The following is a 21,791-nucleotide window of genomic DNA, read 5'->3' as shown; positions in this document are numbered from 1 at the left end:
TCAGCCCCGCATTCCCCTGTACCATGCCCTTAGCCCCGCATTCTCCTGTACCATGCCCGCAGACCCGCATTCTCCTGTACCATGCCCGCAGACCCGCATTCTCCTCTACCATGCCCACAGCACTGCATTCTCTTGCACCATGCCCTCAGCACTGCATCTTCTGTAGTATGTCCGCAGCCCGCATTCTCTTGTACCATGCCCGCAGACCCGCATTCTCCTCTACCATGCCCACAGCACTAGATTCTCTTGCACCATGCCGCAGCCCCGCATTTTCCTGCACCATGCCCGCAGCCCTACATTCTCCTGCACCATGCCCGCAGCCCTGCATTCTCCTGTACCATGCCCGCAGCCCCGCATTTTCTTGTACCATGCCCGCAGCCCCACATTCTCCTGTACCATGCCCACAGCCCTGCATTCTCCTGTACCATGCCCACAGCCCCGCATTCTCCTGTGCCATGCCCGCAGCCCTGCATTCTCCTGTGCCATGCCCACAGCCCCGCATTCTCCTGTACCATGCCCGCAGCCCTGCATTCTCCTGTACCATGCCCGCAGCCCCGCATTCTCCTGTACCATGCCCGCAGCCCCGCATTCTGCTGTACCATGCCCACAGCACTGCATTCTCCGGTACCATGCCCTTAGCCTCGCATTCTCCTGCACCATGCCCGCAGACCCGCATTCTCCTGTACCATGCCCGCAGTCCCGCATTCTCCTGTACCATGCCCGCAGCCCCACATTCTCTTGTACCATGCCCGCAGCCCCGCATTCTCCTGTACCATGCCCGCAGCCCCGCATTGTCCTGTACCATGCCCGCAGCCCTGCATTCAATTTCTCCTGTTCCATGCCTACAGCCCCGCATTCTCCTGTACCATGCCTACAGCCCTGCATTCTCCTGTACCATGCCCGCAGCCCCACATTCTCCTGTACCATGCCCACAGCCCCGCATTCTCCTGTACCATGCCAGCAGCCCTTCATTCTCCTGTACCATGCCCGCAGCCCTGCATTGTCCTGTACCATGCCCGCAGCCCCGCATTCTCCTGTACCTTGCCCGCAGCCCCGCATTCTTCTGTACCATGCCCGCAGCCCCACCTTCTCCTGTACCATGCCCGCAGCCCCGCATTCTTCTGTACCATGCCCGCAGCCCCGCATTCTCCAGTACCATGCCTACAGCCCTGCATTCTTCTGTATTATGCCTGCAGCACTGCATTCTCCTGTACCATGCCCGCAGCCCCGCATTCTCCTGTGCCATGCCTGCAGCCTGGCATTCTCCTGGCCATGCCCGCAGCCCCGCATTCTCCTGTACCATGCCCGCAGCCCCGCATTTTCGTGTACCATGCCCGCAGCCCCGCATTCTCCTGTACCATGCCCGCAGCCCTGCATTCTCCTGTACCATGCCCACAGCCCCGCATTCTCCCGCGCCATGCCCACATCCCCGCATTCTCCTGCGCCATGCCCACAGCCCCGCATTCTCCTGTACCATGCCCGCAGCCCCGCATTCTCCTGTACCATGCCCGCAGCCCCGCATTCTCTTGTACCTTGCCCACAGCCCCGCATTCTCCTGTATCATGCCCTCAGCCCCGCATTCTCTTGTACCATGCCCGCAGACCCGCATTCTCCTGTACCATGCCCACAGTCCCGCATTCTCCTGTACCATGCCCACAGCCCCGCATTCTCCTGTACCATGCCCGCAGCCCCGCATTCTCTTGTACCATGCCCGCAGCCCCGCATTCTCCTGTACCATGCCCACAGCCCCGCATTCTCCTGTACCATGCCTACAGCCCTGCATTCTCCTGTACCATGCCTGCAGACCTGCATTCTCCTGTACCATGCCCGCAGCCCCGCATTCTCCTGTACCATGCCAGCAGCCCTGCATTCTCCTGTACCATGCCAGCAGCCCTGCATTCTCCTGTACCATGCCCGCAGCCCTGAATTCTCCTGTACAATGCCCGCAGCCCCGCATTCTCCTGTACCATGCCCTCAGCCCCGCATTCCCCTGTACCATGCCCTTAGCCCCGCATTCTCCTGTACCATGCCCGCAGACCCGCATTCTCCTGTACCATGCCCGCAGACCCGCATTCTCCTCTACCATGCCCACAGCACTGCATTCTCTTGCACCATGCCCGCAGCACTGCATCTTCTGTAGTATGCCTGCAGCCCGCATTCTCTTGTACCATGCCCGCAGACCCGCATTCTCCTCTACCATGCCCACAGCACTGCATTCTCTTGCACCATGCCCGCAGCCCTGCATTTTCCTGCACCATGCCCGCAGCCCTGCATTCTCCTGTACCATGCCCGCAGCCCCGCATTCTCCTGCGCCATGCCCGCAGCCCTGCATTCTCCTGCACCATGCCCGCAGCCCTGCATTCTCCTGTACCATGCCCGCAGCCCCGCATTTTCTTGTACCATGCCCGCAGCCCCACATTCTCCTGTACCATGCCCACAGCCCTGCATTCTCCTGTACCTTGCCCACAGCCCCGCATTCTCCTGTGCCATGCCCGCAGCCCTGCATTCTCCTGTGCCATGCCCACAGCCCCGCATTCTCCTGTACCATGCCCGCAGCCCTGCATTCTCCTGTACCATGCCCGCAGCCCCGCATTCTCCTGTACCATGCCCGCAGCCCCGCATTCTGCTGTACCATGCCCACAGCACTGCATTCTCCTGTACCATGCCCTTAGCCTCGCATTCTCCTGCACCATGCCCGCAGACCCGCATTCTCCTGTACCATGCCCGCAGTCCCGCATTCTCCTGTGCCATGCCCGCAGCCCCACATTCTCTTGTACCATGCCCGCAGCCCCGCATTCTCCTGTACCATGCCCGCAGCCCCGCATTCTCCTGTACCATGCCCGCAGCCCTGCATTCAATTTCTCCTGTTCCATGCCTACAGCCCCGCATTCTCCTGTACCATGCCTACAGCCCTGCATTCTCCTGTACCATGCCCGCAGCCCCACATTCTCCTGTACCATGCCCACAGCCCCGCATTCTCCTGTACCATGCCAGCAGCCCTTCATTCTCCTGTACCATGCCCGCAGCCCTGCATTGTCCTGTACCATGCCCGCAGCCCCGCATTCTCCTGTACCATGCCCGCAGCCCCGCATTCTTCTGTACCATGCCCGCAGCCCCACCTTCTCCTGTACCATGCCCGCAGCCCCGCATTCTTCTGTACCATGCCCGCAGCCCCGCATTCTCCAGTACCATGCCTACAGCCCTGCATTCTTCTGTATTATGCCTGCAGCACTGCATTCTCCTGTACCATGCCAGCAGCACTGCAGGGCACTGTGGCACTATAGACAGTAGAAAGCCTGGTGCGCTCATCTGCCCAGTGTCTACTGCTCTGTCCTGCTCCTGCTGTCACTCCGTACACACTCACACCCCTCTAACTTCTTTCATAGTCCTATAGAATGTGGGGTCCTCTTGAAGGGTGTGAATTTTTTCATTCTTGGACCCAGGCAGCACAATGTCTTGGGCCAGCCCTGAGTGTAAGGGCCTGTGTTGATGAGCTTTTTGTTCACTTCAGGCAAGTTTGCATTACCATACAAGTGTACAGGGATGCACAACCCACATGAAGCAGTGGCCGGATGTCTGACGCATCCAACCAGCCTGGAATGAAAGACGAGTTGAAAACACTCCAGCGGGACTTGAATATTGATAACAAGGAGGAAGTGGATTTCTTCTTACTGCTTGACAACCTGCTGGCCGAACAGACCTGATGGAGGCCAACTAGGAGGGGGCAGTCCGGAGCATTGGGGCACCACAAAGCCCAGAGGAACCTACTCTGGTCCAGGTGGCCAAACAAGCGGTATCTGGTCTTAATACTATAAGGTATTTAAGACCCACTTCATCTGGTGAGTGTGTTATTTTATTACCTCCACAGGGACAACAAGTACCAGCACGTGACCGTTTGGAGACACAGAGCACCTGCACTTTATTTTTTCACCTAAGGAAATCTGCATAATTGCACCACAAGTCACCCATGAACTGTTTTATATGAGGATCCCTATGAACTTCTTTTTGAGCACTGATTTATCACAGCAAGAATTGCACTTATGAACTTTGCTTTTTCGTTGCTTTTGATTTTTATTGTCTATTTATGAATTTTATTGATATTTTAATTTATTTTAGGATCTGTATGTTTATTTAGTATTTTTAAGTACAACACACCATATTTAGAGGTACCCACTCTTTGCTATTTATTATTTCCACTACATCTAAAGCTATTGTTACACCCATCTCATATTAATTTTTTTAGCACTTTAGAGGGCTTTTATAATACTTATTTATGCACTATTAGAACTTCATGAGACCACCTGTAGTATAATATTCAAAGCCTATCTACTATAAATATTACCCAATTTTTAATGCAATATCTGAACTGGATAAGCACCTTTTTAGCCTCCTACCTACAACAAGCGCTATAGTTAGCCCCTACATTTGTGGCTATACTTTATCATATTTCTTTCCTTTCTATAGCAGCTGCATTTGATTTATTATATTTAAATAAATATATCTGTGCATACCTTCTATTTCAAACCATTGGCGCGGGAGATATACTTTTTCTAGCATATATACCCTTTCATTTTTGTATTTTTATTGAGATTAAATTACACACAGGTGGACTCTATTTACTAATTAGGTGGCTTCTGAAGGCAATCGGTTCCACTAGATTTTATTTAGGGGTATCAGAGTAAAGGGGGCTGAATACAAATACATGCCATACTTTTCAGATATTTATTTGTAAAAACTGTTGAAAACTATTTAGCATTTTTCTTCCACTTCACAATTCTGTACCACTTTGTGATGGTCTATCACATAAAATCCCAATAAAATACCTTACGTTTTTGGTTGTAACATAACAAAATGTGGAAAATTTCAAGGGGTATAAATACTTTTTCAAGGCACTTTATATATAAACTTGCACCAGAAAGAGGGTACAGGGTTTCAATATACTCCAAAATTCTAAGCACAACTTGCAGAGGACACATATCTACCAATAGCAGTAGGATAAACACAGATTGACAGTTGGATAGCATGCAGCGGTAGGTAGCACAATTGGTTGTAGACTAGAAAAGCCTATGGGTGCACATCTGAAGACCATGCAGGACTATGTAGCACAAGTAGTTGTAGACTAGAACAGCCTATGGGTGCACAGCTGAAGACCATGCAGGAGTATGTAGCACAAGTAGTTGTAGTTATAGACTAGGGCAGTCTATGGGTGCACATCTGAAGACCATGCAGGAGCATGTAGCACGAGTAGTTTTAAAGAAGGGCAGTCTATCAGTGTGCAGCTGAAGACCAGGCAGGAGTATTAGTGTAAGTAGTTATAAACTGGGAAAATCTATGGGTGCACAACTGAACATCATTCAGGGGTATGTAGCACAAGTAGGTATAAACTAGGGCAGTCTATGGGTGCACAGCTGAAGACCATGCAAGAGTATGTAGCACAAGTAGTTATAAACTAGGGCAGTCTATCAGTGTGCAGCTGAAGACCAGGCAGGGATATTAGTACAAGTAGTTATAGACTAGGGCAGTCTATGGGTGCACAGCTGAAGACCATTCAGGAGTATGAAGCACACGTAGTTGTAAACTGGGGAAATCTATGGGTGCACAAGTGAAGATCATTTAGGGGTATGTAGCACAAGTAGTTATGAACTAGGGAAGTATATGAGTGTACAGATAAAGACCATGCAGGAGTATGTAGAACAAGCAGTTGTAGACAAGAACAGTCTATGGGTGCACAGTTGAACACCATGCAGGAGTATGTAGCACAAGTAGTTGTAGACTAGGACAGTCTTTGGGAGCATAGCTGAAGACCATGCAGGAGTATGTACCACAAGTAGTTGTAGACTAGGACAGTTTATTGGTGCACAGCTAAAAACCATGCAGACGTATGTAGCACAAGTAGTTGTAGACTAGGACAGTCCATGTGCGTGCTCGTTGATGCCCAGGACCAGGTGGGGCCATGTTCATGTGCGACAGGTATGAAGTACAGGTAGTTTTAGACTAGGGCAGTCTATGGATGCACAGCTGAAGACCCTGCAGGAGTATGTACCCCAAGTAGTTGTAGACTAGAACAGTCTGAAGACCATGCAGGAGTATATAGCACAAGTAGTTATAAAGAACAGCTAACGACCATACCGGAGTACATACCACAAGTAATTGTAGACTAGGACAGTCTATGGGTGCACAGCTGAAGACCATACATGAGTATGTAGCACAAGTAGGGTGACCACATTTCCAAACTGCCATTCAGGGATACCCCCGACAACACCCCCCCCCCCCCAAAAAAAAAGATGATTTTTGATACATTTTTTTGCCTTTTTTTTTGGAAAAACAAAAGCAAACAGTGGTCACCAGCTTAGACAGGTGGTATCCAATGTGCAGTTCTCTCTGTCTCCTTCATCAATGTCCTCTCATTTCCCTTTGTGTCACTTGTATTAACGCCCCTTGAGTTCCCTGTGTAATCTTCATCGATCTGAGCCAGCAGTGCAGCAGCAGCACAAGATTACACCAGTCTCTGCTGCAAGTCACTCCTTCTGCAGGGCACCAGAGAGGGAGGAGGTGGGTGGAGACTAGAGTGAAAATGATCACACCAGTCCCTGCTACAAGTGCAAGTCACTCCCTCTGTCTGCATGCCAGAGAAAGAAGAGGTGGGTGGAGACCGCAGTGCAGTACTAAGCATGGGCCTCGCTTATAAGCACGGAATCTCATTTATTGAAGTCGCATGAAAGTGGGACCTGAAGTTGCAGGGCAAAGTCGAATCGGAAGTCGTGTGACTTTTGTGTCAGATCAGTGTGAACAATCTGCTGTGCAAAGGTGTCCCCGCTGAGCCTATGCCCTCTCCACTCATCCAGCATACATCTGTCACCTCAATCCCAGTTATAGAATTGGGCCCACCTTGTAGTAGCATGGAGATCATGCGTGCACTTCATTAGCTTCTTTTGCTCCCCTGTACCATGGCCAGGCTGTGGGTCTACATAATGCAGGATCAGTTCTGTTACTTTTGGGGAACCAACCTCTTGGGAGGGAGTCAGAGCAACAACTCCCTCACTACCGGAGGACCAGTAACCACACCGGGTACCATGCTTCATCACAGGCTGTGATTCACCTTTCACCAGTCCATGCTTACCCATGGCAATTACTCTTCCACTTCTCCTGCCGAGTTAACCCTTTTTAGCGCACCCCTATAGAATAACTTCTGGCCGGGCGTGAAACACTTAACAGCTTTTTTCCTTAAGATTCAGCAACACAGTTCAACAGCACAGCACACATGAGACATAGTCCAGCACTAATAAACTATTGCAGGCTGCCAGGTTTATACCTTCCAGGGAAGCAAAGCCTATTCTTCAAAAGTCCAGGGATGGTAGGTCCTTAGACCAGGGAGAATCCCAGCAGGGTGTCCCAGAAGGGGCCATGTGCACCAGGAAGACCTACATGTTGCAACAGTTCTTCCTTTGAAATCCCATGTGGAAAAGCCAGCAGCTCCAAGCCCTCCCCTTGTATTTATGTGACTTAAAGCAGGGGGCAGGATCCCTGGGAAAAGGGGGAAAGCCATGGAAAAGAGTCTAGACCAGTGATGGTGAACCTTGGCACCCCAGATGTTTTGGAACTACATTTCCCATTATGCTGAACTACACTGTAGAGTGCATGAGCATCATGGGAAATGTGGTTCCAAAACATCTGGGGTGCCAATGTTTCCCATCACTGGTCTAGACACAGTAACCCCTTCACCTTCCAGGCAGTCACAGTGCAATGAAAAGTGCACCTGCTTACATACTTAGCTGTTCTGTGCAATGGAAGCAGCCCCAAACCTCCTCTGCTCTGGATTCTCACTGGTGTCCCTTGCTCCTTCTCTCCTGAATGTGTCCCAATAGCAGGCACATCTGCGGGCTTTACACAACACCTGTACATCCTTATGTAGGTAAAAGACAGCCCTGCTAATTGCCCTGTGTGAATGAAGCCTAACCCTAATTTGTATTGTAAATGTCTCTTTTTATTTTAAAGCATTGTACAAACTGGTGGTGCTATAATATTTCTGTGTAATAACTAAAAAATTAGGCCCAGGTTCACACTGTGGCTGTTTTGAAACTGTGTGAGTTCAGGCTGAACTCGCACGATTTCAAGCCGGCTTTTCAGTTTGACTTCGGGGGCGATTTCACAGACATCTGTGCGTTTTCCTGCACAGATGTCTATGAAAATCCCCCCCCAATCGCCAAAAGTAGTACAGAAACTACTTTTGGGAATCAATGCGGCGCTGCAAATTTGGCGCCGCACTGATTCGGACATTGCCATTGCCGGCAATTGCCTCTGATTTGACATGTCAAATCGCATGTCAAATCAGACCAATGTGAGCGTGGGTTAATATTGTCTTTTGCTTGTGCTGACTAAGAGAGGACAAACTCCCCTTTTCATCCTCTCCATCCCAGCCTCAGCATGACTTGGATGGCTACGGTATCTGAGTGATGAGTATCTGAGTAATACTAAGGCTAGTGTCCACTAGAGTAGGGTGACAGCACAAGACAGTTGGCTAGGGTAGGGGACGGGTAGTAAAAAATTCAGCACTCTACACTCCAGCCAAATAAATTTTTGGTTTTCGAAATACTGGGAAAGACAAAAAATAGTGGTAAAGCTAATGTTTATATTAAACACAACAAATATATAATTTAAACCTACTGTGTGTGTATATATTGTTTTAACATATTTAAACACTTTTATATGTGAAGGAAAAGGACAATCCAGGAACCGCATTCTACACCAAATCGTTGGCCCGATCAATTCAGAACCTGCTATTTGGAGGAACGGAGACTGTCAGCACTAATCTGAGATTTGGATTTCTGGTGCTCATGAAGTACCCGGAGGTGGCAGGTAATTTCATAATTTCATCCTAAAGACCTCTAATTTAACTTAAGAGGATAAAAATGTGATTGCTGTTATTGCTAAAATTCTTCCGAAAAGTTCAAACTTGGGGTTCCTATGATCACCCCAGCCTTACTACCAAGTGAGTCTCCCACTTGGAACAAGAATGCAGCCATTGAAGTCTTGTCATTCTGAACTTCAAACCTGAACATTTGTTTCTGTTCAGTGACTCAGTAGAGAGAGAAACATGATATCACAAAGAAATTAGGTCTGAGAGTATAGTGTAACACAAGGGAGTCCAACCTTTTGACCTTGCTGGGCCACATTGGAAGAAGAAGAATTGTCTTGGGCCACACATAAAATACACTAACAATAAAGATCACTTCTATAGATAATGTATCTATCTGAGGAATAAAACTTCATTTTTTTGTAATATTTTTTTATTATAAAAGTAAACGAGGACAACATAAAATGATTTTGATATTAGACACTGTTTTGATAAAGTGTCAATATCCGGTTTGAGGGATTTAATAGCAATTCTCAATTAATTCTCAAGGTGTTTTGATTCTAACTTTGCCCTTTGTGTGCCTCATCCTTGAAAATATTTGCTCACAAATATAGGTGCTGCCGAAAACAGATGATATGAATAAGGCATGATTGTGAAGAGTGGGATATTATTCTTTGGGAATATACAACTTATAAAAGAGACAATGACAAATGTTTCTTTGGCCGCATGTGTTCACTAAGTATAAACGCACATTTACAAAAAAGTTCATAACCTTGTGTTGGGTTGCCTTAAAAGCCACCTTGGGCCGCATGCAGTCCATGGGCCATGGCTTGGACAAGCCTGATCTATGATATCACAATTGAAATTAGGAGAGTATAGTGCAACATGATAGGCAACTGGCTTTGTCAGAGTGGCAAAAAGCATGCATTCACTAAAGAATAAAAAAAAAGAGATCCTCAAAGCTGCAAAAACATGGACTCTTTACAGAATTGTCTCTTTGGCTCAGTCAGGGTAACATGTGGCTACATATCATAGTCTCTATAAGATTCAATGGCAACAGAAAATTTAGTTGAGCATCACCACTTAAGTAAAATAGTTGCTTGCCATCATTCTCATAGACGGCATCTCTCACAGTGAAATCCAGGGTATTTCTGGTAACACAGGTGAACAGCTGGAGGGATTCCAAACCCAAGGAAACAAGGGGATGACCCCACTGGAACTAGAGTATTCAGATAGCAAATGGGGAGGTGCTTCCCGCAGTAGCTGGGTATTCTAGAGTAGCTGCATGCTATTGGACTCCTCCCCGATTGCTATGACATATGTGTAGCACCCTCCTAGATAGGTGCTAGGAAAACCATAATTGAGGCTCTGTCTGCTTATCAGCTGCAGAGAGGGATCCAGTGTGCTGTGGACCGAGTGGAGCTGCTGGGCAGAAGTTTCCAGGAAAGCAGTGTCGTGAGTACTGTAAACTGCCCATTGGCCTGCTTAGGAGAGGGGACCACTCCAGATGGTCAGAGGGATCCGGGAGCCAGCTAACCAGTAGAGAAGGCTTAGAAAGGGGGTGCCAGAGTCTAAGCCCTGAAGATAAGTGTGTGAAAGAGGGTGTCGGTGCGGGCCCTGAAGCATACAAGTGTTCAGCAGTGCAGCAGTGATAAAGTAACTACCTCAGCAAGGAGTGCCAAAGGGAGCTTCGAAAAGGACTTTGAGTCACAAGGAGGTGATCAGAAGTCAGTTCAGTGTTAACAGGCAGCAGGTCAGCGTTAACCAGCGTTAACCGGCATCAAGCCAACATGAAGTCAGCACCAACAAGCATTTTTCAGTTGTCTCCAGCAAATTGTGCATAGTTGAGCCAAAGGAGTATCCCACTCATCCCTTCTCCCATCCAAGTTCTCAATAAATATAAAAACCCAAAGATACTGGACTGGTCATTGTCTCAGTACTCACACTTGGAGAACATGCTTAAATGTGCTGTTGTTGTTAGCGGTAACCCAGGCGGACCCACATCCAGCAAAATGACTAGGAATTCTGGTACATATGTTTTAACAACATGTAAAGAAAGCTAAGATAACTAGTATGAGCAATGTAATGCATCAGATGAAACCTTTTGATGACTGAAAAAAAGTACAATCCAATTGATTTAATGTTTACTGGCAGGATTTGACTGCTGGGAACTGTGCCCATTACAACGGTCTACCTAGGCAACCAGAGCCATCAATTTTCCAAAATATTTAAAAACTTTTAGGGCCCATTCACACCTGTCATTCTTGGTGTAGTGCAGTAATGTGCATTATGTTGCATGTAGAGATGCATTGCGTTAAGGTGACCAATTCATTTTGAATGGACTTCCAACACCCCAGAGTGGACAGAAAAATGTACCTGTGTCTTTATTTGCAGGTGCAGCACACCACAATGCACAGTTGTGTTGTGGGTGACTTCAATGCAGGTGCATTGGGGTGCCATTTGTATACCTTGAGTCCCCAGCATGTTGGAATACTGTAACCAATACTATAGACTTTGATCACATTCTAAAACCACCCCTTTCAATAAAAGGTAAAATTGTCAGACATGGCGCTCAGAGTGCCATTATAAATATATCAATTTTTTTTTTTAATTTCCTTTAATACTGTTTTCTTGTTCAGAGAAAATGCAAGAGGAGATTGACCGTGCTGTTGGAAGAAACCGATGCCCATCCATTGCTGATCGAAGCAAAATGCCATATACAGAGGCCGCTATCTATGAACTCATCAGGTTTTGTGATGTGCTGCCAGTCAGTCTTCCTCGATGCACATCCAAAAATACGGTTTTTAGAGGATACTCTATCCCAAAGGTAAGAGAGCACCAGTTCTACTTACTTTTTACTTTCACTTTGTATCTTTTGCTTGTTCACATGAGGGAGGACAGTGTCTGGGTGCCCCCTTTTTGTTAAAGGGAGCTTCAAGATTCCGATAAGATCCCTGCCCATGGACCCCCACAACCACTGGTCCAAGGTTGTGGGGAAGAGGCTCTTGTCCTCATCAACATGGGGAAAAGGTGCTTTTTCCACCCCCTGGAAAGGCACCCCTCAAGTTGAGGGCATGTGGCCTAATATGACTCAGGGGGGGGGGTGTTTCCTTGCCACCGGTTTCACCCCCCCGTGTCGCAACGCTCGCAGGGAAGGGAACCGGAAGGCAATTGCCGGCATCTGCCGAGCACAAAGTGGGAAGAGAGTGTGAGGACAATGGGGAAGACGGCGGGGAGGATGGCGGGGGATCGCAGGAAAGGTGAGTAACATTCTGGGGTAATCCCGAGTCTGGCTCGGGGTTAACACTTTTCGTACTGAAAGTTAACCCCGAGCCACACTCGGGAATACCGCCAGGGAGGTTAACAGAGAGCATGACCTGTGAGTTAGGTCTGCTTATGGTACTCAGTGTGTGATTCATCTGGTCTGGGGAGTGTTCCGCACTGGTCCAATGGGGAGGCACATTGGACAGTGGAGGAAATCTGACCAATGAGTACACAGGCTTTGTTACAGCTTCAGTGATTGGCACAGACTACTAGCCAGGAGCACATGTGCTGTGGGGTTTTTTGCTGGTGAGCAGAGTCCCAGAGGGAGGGTGACGGCTGTCTCCTCCTCTGCATTGGTGGCATGTGGTCACAGGCAATCGGCCTGGGGACCAGTAGGAAAGGAGCTGAACCCAGAGGTCCAGAAGAGCTGGCTGGAAGGGGTTGAGACACTGGAGACCCTCGAAAAACAGTATCGTGAGTAAAGGGGATCGTGTCTAAGGGCCTGACCTGAGAGGGGGCCACTCGGGTGTAGGATAGTCAACGGATGGGTGTCAGTTGGTCGAGTGAAAGAGGATACTAGGCGGGTATCCCAAAGATAGTCTTCATTACAAGTGATCTTACAGAAACCTAATCCTGATTCATCTAGTGGCAAGGTGGATCTGCAGCCTGGCTGCATCTTCAGACAGGAGTACTCATCCATTGTGAATAGTTAAATTTGGAGTATCCCACTCTTCCATCCCTAAATTAAATAAAAACCACAAAAACAACTACAACTCCTAGACTGTTTATTGACGGAGCCACGGAGCCACGGAGTAAAGAGTTAAATGTGCCTGCTGCAGTTGCTAACGGTAACCCAGGGGGATCCCAAGGTGAATAATCCAGCAATCCTCAAGGGGGCAGTGCTACATATATATATATATATATATATATATATATATATATATATATATATATTATAGTACATTCCATATATCAGTAGTCTCTAAACTACGGTCCAAGTGCCAGATGCAGGCTTTGCCAGCCTTTGTCCAGCCCTTGGGGCACTATTCCTCCCAATGACCATAGACACCAACAGTGGGGCATAATTCCTGCCCCTGACACCACTGATGGGGCATTATTCCTTGCACTGATACCAATGATAGGGCAATTTTCCCCCCACTGTCACCAACACTGAAGCACTTTTTCTTCCATTTTACACCAATGATGGTGTACTATTCCTCCCACTGATACAAATGAAAGGACACTATTCCTCCTCGTACTGGCCACCAACCCCGAATCCATGCTTATTTTGACTGTCTTGGGTAAGGGACATTTTCGACCCCCACCAGTCCCAATCTGCCCCCCCCCCCCCAAAGTCTGAAAGACAGTAAATTGGCCGCTTGTTTGAAAAGTTTGGAGACCTCTGCCATATATATATATATATTACTTTAATGTATAATTTTTTTATTATATTATTTTTTAATTGTGTTTAGGGAACACACGTCACCCCACTCCTGGCGTCCGTCCACTATGATCCAAGTTATTACAAAGAACCTCACAAATTTAACCCCAACAATTTTCTGGATGACAAAGGTGCTTTTAAGAAGAATGATGCCCACATGCCTTTTGGTGCTGGTAATTGTTATTATTATTATTATTATTATTATTATTATTATTATTATTATTATTGTTGTTGTTGTTTTTATTATTTACATTTTTAACTTGTGATTTTATCTTTCTTCAGATCTATGTATAATGCCAGTATATAAAAGTATATAAAAAATATATAAAAGTCTTGCAATCCTCTGTATAGCGGAACTCAAACTTGGAGAGGGAAGGACATGGGAAGCACTAGGAGTCAATCAGTTGCATTGCATGCAAATATACTGATAAGGAGCATACTGATAGAAGGACAGAGAAAGAAGAACTATTGCTGCTCTTTCAGTGTCCAATCAGTAGACTAGTTCTATAACTGTAACAGGGAAAGTGAGGTCTTCCACCTTTCTATGCTGTGTAAATCTCAGGACTGAAATAAAAGCAATTTAGCAGATAAAACATCTGATTAAGGACTCATGTACAAGTGCGGTAGGGACTAACACTCCTCTGAAAAGTGATCCACGCTCGGATTGCTTTTCAGAAGTGTTTGACAGGTAGTGAGGAGGCAATATGTTGCCTCATTACAGCCTGATTTAACCCTATGATTGCCATAATATTGCTCTGCAACCCCGCAGCACCAAAGAACTGCAGTTGTCACAAATTAAGGAGGGGCACCGCCCACCTAGAGCGACACGCTGTTTAGGTTTTGCTATGGGCACAAAGCACAGTACACACCTGCAGCATATATATGGGCATGTATGTTAAGCAGGCAGCCGGGGGACAATAAAATCACAGCTTAACCACCTGTTTTTACTGCCCCCCTGACTGCATACAGTATGTGAATAAAGCCTAAATGTACTTCATCTGTGTGTTTAGCTTTAATATTTCTTACCACAATCACACAAGAACCAGCACACATTGCTGTGCCTTATTTTCTGCACTGAGATGAACCTGCAGTACATTTAAGGAAACCCACAAACACAAGGTTAAGGAATTTTTTTTATTTTTTTAAAATAGCAAACATGTTATACTTACCTGCTCTGTGCAATAGTTTTGCACAGAGCAACCCCAATCCTCTTCTTATCTAGTCCCCCACCAGAGCTCCTGGCTCCTCCCTCCCACTGAGTGAGCACAGAGCAAGCCGCTTGCTCTGGGGGCACGCCTGCGTACTTATTTCCAAGCCGCTGGTTGACCACAAGATAGACAAAGCATGGCTGAGCCCCACCCCCCACTCCTTCAAAAAAACAGTTGGTTCCCCTGTGGGTGGGACTTTTAAGGCACTAGTGTTTCAAAAATTGCACATAGGTAAGAATACAAATGTCACTTTATTGAAATTATTTATACAAAAGGTAAAAAATAAAAGCAAAGGCAAGCAAAATCATACGTCACATTACAGGGTTGAACATCCACCATAGAACCCCCGTGTGAACACCCGACGCGTTTCGGAGAAACACTCCTTCTTCAGGGGTGCCTTGGGAGGGTGGTCTGCAAATAATCAGTGTATATATACATATTATACATATTCCAAAATCCAATCTGACAAGAAAGAATTTAAATCAAAGGGATGCACTTACATGGCTCACTGTAATGATTAAAGGAAGAGTGCCTGCCTGCGAGGCTAAAAACAGAACATCAACAATGCCGATGTGGGTCTATGGTATGCCGTTTAAAATTGATGGAATTTGCTTCATGCAGAAGGAGAATTTTTAATTTGTAGAATTGGAGTTCAATCGAGGTTGCTTGCTACCAGACATCTGTATGAGTCTGGGTGGGGACAGCTGAAATCCCAGAAGAGGCAGTCCTGCTGGGCAAAGAGCCAAAATAGGAAAAGATTCATAGTAAATGATGTGTCATGTGAAAAAAGTCAAAGGACAAAAAGGACAAAGAGGGGTTAATCTCACCAGAGGGCCTCCAACCATGTATGAATGGTAGGCTCTCTGGGATGAAGGGATAATCCCGGTGGCTCAAATGCTCACCAATGCGTAGCCAATGAAATAAATATAATATAATATTCCTCACTGGCTGTGATTGACAGCTGAAGAAGAGACTATGGCACCCCCTGCTGTGTCTGAACCAATGAGGAGGGAGAGAGCCAGGTGAGCCTTTGCTCACATACACATCACTGGATCGAGATTAGACTGGTGAGTATAAGGGGGGCTAGTGGGGGAGCTGCATGCAGAAGGTTTTTACTTTATTGCAGAGAATGTGTTAAAGCGGAGTTCCGGCCACAAAATTGACATAATCGATTTTGTGGCCATCGGCTTTGTCACCTGAAAAAGAAATGGATAGTTACAATTTTTTTTTTTTTTTACTTACCTTGATATTGTAGAAAAATATACTCACCTTTCTTCCACTTCCTACCTCGGCGGCCGCGGCCCGCGCCGTCACTTCCGGTTTGCAATGATTCCTGGGAGCTGAACGTCATCGCTCCCAGGAATCAATGCGCCTGCACCGGCCCCGCTCGTCACTTCCGGTGCACCGTAAGTGACGAGCGGGGCCGGTGCAGGCGCATTCTGGGAGAAGAGGACACGGGAGAGGACGCAGAAGAGGATCACGCTGGCTTCAGCTGCCCACATCCGAGATGGCAACGCTGGAGAAGAAATTTTAAAGGTAAGTATTTCTTCTTGCAGGTAAGTGCGACCCGGGACAGTACAGAGGCTATCCATTGTGGAATGTACTAGCCCTGACTGTCCCGGGGTATTTTTATTGAAAAAAAATTTTCGTGGCCGGAACTCCGCTTTAAGGTAAAAAAAACTTCTGCCTTTAGAACCACTTTAATGTAGAAACATAATGCAGACAGGGCCTCTTTAATTTTATCTTATCTGAGACTGTTCCTCCAATTTTAGAAATTCCAACACGTGAATTATTTTCCAAGGCAGCTTAAAGTGGTTGGAAAGGCTCAAGGTTTTTTACCTTCATGTTCATGTTTATGCATAAAGGTTTAAAACCTTCAGTGTGCAGCAGTCCTCCTAATACTTACCCGAGCCCCATCCCTATCCAGCAATGTTCATGAGAGCCTCCACTCCCCGGGGACTCTCCTTCCTCACTGGCTAAGACAGCAGCTAATGGCTCCCTCTGCTATCAATCACAGTCAGTGAAGTTAATAAGAGAGAGTGGGCAGAGCCAAGCCGTGACCCTGTGTGTGAATAGACAGAAAGAGCAGCAGCTCAGGAGTGAGCCTGCTCGGGTGCCTTCAGAGCAAGTTGCTTGCTCTTGGGGCACTTGGCAGGAGGGAGTGGCCAGGAACGCAGGCGGGGGATCCGAGAAGCTGAGGATTAAGATTTTTGGGTGGGTGGGGTGAGGAAGGCAAGATAGGAGTGGGATGTGTATGAGCGCACATGTCTAACTGTCCTGGTTTTTAGGTCAGCATGTGGGTTCAGCAATTGCAGGAGGTGATGGTGCAGTAGCAGAGAGAGAGTAGGAGAGAGGATAATATGTGTATGCTTGTTTGCTATTTTTCTTTTATTGCTTTTAATATTATTTTAAATAAAAGTGGTCAGCTAAGGGACTTATGATAATGATGAATATTTTAAAAAACATTAGATAGTATTATTTTACAGCCTATCCACTTTTTTTTCAGCTGCCTTGTCAGTTAAATAAGTAATACAACATTCATGAGATATCCAATGTCTTCTAGTTACTAGTAATACCTTGTTTTTTATTAGGAAAAAGGGTATGTCTGGGAGAAAGTTTGGGACGGATGGAACTCTTCCTCTACTATACAACTTTGCTTCAGAATTTCAGCTTCAAACCAACCATTCCAAAGGAAGAGATAGACCTCACACCTACAGGGAGCGGACTGGGCAATGTGCCACCAAAGTACAAGTGCTGCATCATACCTCGTTAGCCTAGCCATTTGATCTTTATTGGACCTATACCTAAAATCTAAGGTTTGGTTCTATAACATGGATTCATTAGCCAATCTCTGCAAAAAAAACACCTCACCTCCTAACCAAATCCCCCATTACACCCACCCATAGTCATTTACACATTACAATGGAGACAGGTGATCTACCCAGGCCCCTTGACCAGTCTTGTTGTTGCTTCTCACGTGGTGACACTATGGCCCCGTCACTGCCAGTTGAAGTCTTCAGGGCCCAGTGAGTTCCCAACTAAAGGACTCTTCTAGGATGATAGGATCCACATAACTAGGGAGCAAACATACGAACCTTAGGAAAGACTATCCAACACAAGAGACCAGAAGAGAGAAGAACTGGGACCCTGCCCATCACATTCAGGAAGTAACTGGGGATTTTAGGTAGATTTTTTATTTTTAATTAAAAAAACATTAAAGTAGGATAGTTTACTTTTTTTAATTTGTATCCATGTTTTTGGAATCTTTCTGAATATATGGTTTCTTTACAGCGGTTGTAAACCCTTGGGGAAAAAAAAAAAAAAAAAGAAACACCTGCAAGACAAAGGCATAATGGGCTAGTATGCATCGCATACTAGCCCATTATGTGTAACTTACCTTAGAACGAAGCCCCGACACGGACCCCCGGACATCGCTGCGGGCGCTGCCATGATCCCTCGCCGTCTCTTCCGGGTTCGGCGGCTCCGGCGCGGTGATTGGCCGGAAGAGCCGCTATGACGTCACTCCCGCGCATGCGCGCGGGAGTGATTTTCCGGCAAGCTCCCAGCAAATTAATTGAAGGTCCCCCCGGACATTTAGAGTGCATGCGCCGCTCGCGAGAGCGGCTGCATGCACTGTAAATATCTCCTAAACCATGCCGGTTTAGGAGATATTATTTGTACCTACAGGTAAGCCTTATTATAGGCTTACCTGTAGGTAAAAGTGTCAAAAAGCGGGATACTACCGCTTTAAAGGCATTTGGTACTGCATAGGATTGGGTTAACAACAGTAGTACAAATGGACTACTGACACATGTCCAGTGCACATTCTGATGAAACATGTTAATGTGACTTATGACAGCTTTGCTCTGCTGCCTGATGATAACACAGACAGGGTGAAAGGCCCTGTTAAAGTGGACCTTCACTCCCAACAAAAGGACTTTGAAATCTAGAAACCCTCTAGCAATCCACGGTCTAAAAAGCTTTTCTTTTCTTTATTTACCTTTCTTTTTTTTATTTCTGACTCCGGCCCGCACCCCCTCCCCGCCTCTGTTCTCTCCTAGGGAAAAATGACATGTCTGTTGTCCTAGCACCCTCCTGGGATATCTACATCAGATATCCTAGATGCATCGACTTCCACACTGGTGCTGGAGAAGTGCAGACCTGGTGGCGTGTCATTAGAGAGCCACCTGCAAAAATCCAGGAGAAACATTTAGCTCCCAATGAGGCTGGAAGGGAAGATGGTGGCACAGGACCCAGTGAGCAGTGGCAGATTTATTGGATAACAACGTTGTTGGGGCTGGGAGATGTGATTATGTTAATTGAGGGTAACCCCAGTGGCAAAGACTAGGGGGTATCTTAAAAAGGACCCTGGAGTGTAGTTCCTCATTAGGTTGTAGAGTGTTTTTTGTCATGCGCTATACAGGGTTCATATGGTCCTGGAAATCCTGGAGAAGTTTTGGAATTTTTAGATGACACTTTCCAGGCCTGGAAATGTCATGGAAAATTAGGAAACACCCTAGGTTTTGGAAAAGTCATGGAATTAAATTACTGTGGAGGAGCGGGGAGTGGCGGGGAGCGGATGCTTAATTATTTTAATTATTTTATGATAATTATATTGCCACATACTGCATTTACATTTCACTGTATTAGCGTCCTTCCGGGTCCGCAGTATGCGGGTGCTGTCATTGGCCAGCAGCAGCCGCAGAGATGATCCAATCAGGCAGCGGGAAGGGCCGTCCGCGGTTTGCCTGGAGACACTGTGACTGGCTAGCAGCACCAGTAACAGCCGGGAGATTATCAACCAATGAGGCAGCGGAAGCGTCACTGGAGGGCGGGCCGGCTGCATGAACGTGATGATGACGCGTTTTGGTTACCGCACCCCCGCGTCATCACTTTCATGCAGCCGGCCTGCCCTCCAGTGACGCTTCCGCTGCCTCATTGGTTGATAATCTCCCGGCTGTTACTGCTGCTGCTAGCCAGTCACAGCGTCTCCAGGCAAACCGCGGCCGACCCTCCCCGCTGCCTGATTGGGTCATCTCCTCGGCTGCTGCTGCTGCTAGCCAGTGACTGACAGTAAGGGCAAACTGCGGACCCGGAAGGGCACCTACCTGTACCAGTGCTATACGCTGAATGTAAAAATGCCCCCCCAGTGTTCTTTAGCCACCCTCCCCCCGTGTTCTTTAGCCCCCCCCCCGTGTTCTTTAGCCCCCCCAGTGCTCTTAGTCCCCCCCAGTGCTCTTAGTCCCCCCCCCCCGGTGCTCTTCAGCTCCCCACAGTGCTTTTCATCTCTCCCCCCCATGCTTTCTGGCTCCCCCAGTGCTCTCCAGCTCCCTGGCTCCCCCCTCAGTGATTTCCAGTTCCCACCAGACAGTGCTCTCCAGTCCCCCCCCCCCTCTCCCCCTGTGCTCTCCATCCCCCTGGTTTTCCATGCTCCCCCCCCCGCGCCTTCCAACCCCCCTGCAATGCTTTCCAAACCCCCCCTTTAATTCTCTCCAGTCCCCCCCCCCCCCGTGCCCTTCAGCTCCTCCAGTGCTCTCTGCTTCCCCTGTGCTCTTCTATCTTCTATCATGTCTGCAGTCTCTGACCTTCTCTTGTATCATGTCCGCAGCCTCTGACTACCTCCTGTATCATGTCCGCAGCCTCTGACCACCTCCTGTATCATGTCCGCAGCCTCTGACCACCTCCTGTCTCATGTCCGCAGCCTCTGACCACCTCCTGTCTCATGTCCGCAGCCTCTGACCACCTCCTGTATCATGTCCGCAGCCTCTGACCGCCTCCTGTATCATGTCCGCAGCCTCTGACCGCCTCCTGTATCATGTCCGCAGCCTCTGACCGCCTCCTGTATCATGTCCGCAGCCTCTGACCGCCTCCTGTATCATGTCTGCAGCCTCTGACCGCCTCCTGTATCATGTCTGCAGCCTCTGACCGCCTCCTGTATCATGTCTGCAGCCTCTGACCGCCTCCTGTATCATGTCTGCAGCCTCTGACCGCCTCCTGTATCATGTCTGCAGCCTCTGACCGCCTCCTGTATCATGTCTGCAGCCTCTGACCACCTCCTGTCTCATGTCCGCAGCCTCTGACCACCTCCTGTATCATGTCCGCAGCCTCTGACCGCCTCCTGTATCATGTCCGCAGCCTCTGACCGCCTCCTGTATCATGTCTGCAGCCTCTGACCGCCTCCTGTATCTTGTCTGCAGCCTCTGACCGCCTCCTGTATCATGTCTGCAGCCTCTGACCGCCTCCTGTATCATGTCTGCAGCCTCTGACCGCCTCCTGTATCATGTCTGCAGCCTCTGACCGCCTCCGGTATCATGTCCGCAGCCTCTGACTGCCTCCTGTATCATGTCTGCAGCCTCTGACCGCCTCCTGTATCATGTCTGCAGCCTCTGACCGCCTCCTGTATCATGTCTGCAGCCTCTGACCGCCTCCTGTATCATGTCCGCAGCCTCTGACCACCTCCTGCATCATGTCTGCAGTCTCTGACCTTCTCTTGTATCATGTCCGCAGCCTCTGACCACCTCCTGTATCATGTTCACAGCCTCTGACCACCTCCTGTATCATGTCCGCAGCCTCTGAACCCCTCCTGTATCACGTCTGCAGCCTCTGACCTTCTCCTGTATCATGTCCGCTAAATGTACAGTGTGTGTCGTAAAACGTTTGACATTTCGAACATAGGAGAGGCAGCGCTGTCTAGCCACGCTAAAGGTGCAAAGCACCAGTCTGCAGCTGCGTGCTTGACAGCTTCCAATCCGATCGCTGGCTTTTTCACCCGTTTGCCTGAAGTGACACCGGCTCCCAGCTGCGACAGTGGTGCTTCCATCTCATCCACTGTAAAACAAGGGACCGTTTTGAGTCACGCTATATCCTGTACAAAGATTGTCATTTATTTTAGTAAAAATATGCTGGGTGTGACATGAATTTTCTTCTTATTTAACATGTATACATAGACATTTCATGAAACATTAGAACATTAGGTCATGAATATTTACGTGAAGTCATGGAAAAGTCATGGAATTTTATTGGT

General features: G+C 47.8%; 1 protein-coding gene across 1 annotated transcript in view; it reads left to right on the top strand.

Moving 5' to 3' along the window:
• Nucleotides 1-17,615, top strand: part of LOC309559483 (cytochrome P450 2F3-like) — a 53,100-nt gene extending 35,485 nt beyond the window's left edge. The window contains exons 6-9 of the mRNA XM_082262757.1: nt 8,715-8,856; nt 11,494-11,681; nt 13,591-13,732; nt 17,359-17,615. Of these exons, the coding sequence (XP_082118883.1) occupies nt 8,715-8,856; nt 11,494-11,681; nt 13,591-13,732; nt 17,359-17,540 (654 nt within the window). The 3' untranslated portion in view covers nt 17,541-17,615. The remainder of the gene's footprint in view (nt 1-8,714; nt 8,857-11,493; nt 11,682-13,590; nt 13,733-17,358) is intronic.
• The last annotated feature ends 4,176 nt before the right edge of the window (nt 17,616-21,791 follow it).

Source organism: Pelophylax lessonae (assembly GCF_965119305.1).
Source record: "Pelophylax lessonae genome assembly, chromosome: 7".
Taxonomy (NCBI): domain Eukaryota; kingdom Metazoa; phylum Chordata; class Amphibia; order Anura; family Ranidae; genus Pelophylax; species Pelophylax lessonae.
The sequence above is the reverse complement of the archived record's forward strand: the minus strand, read 5'-3'. Positions and strand labels throughout refer to the sequence as shown.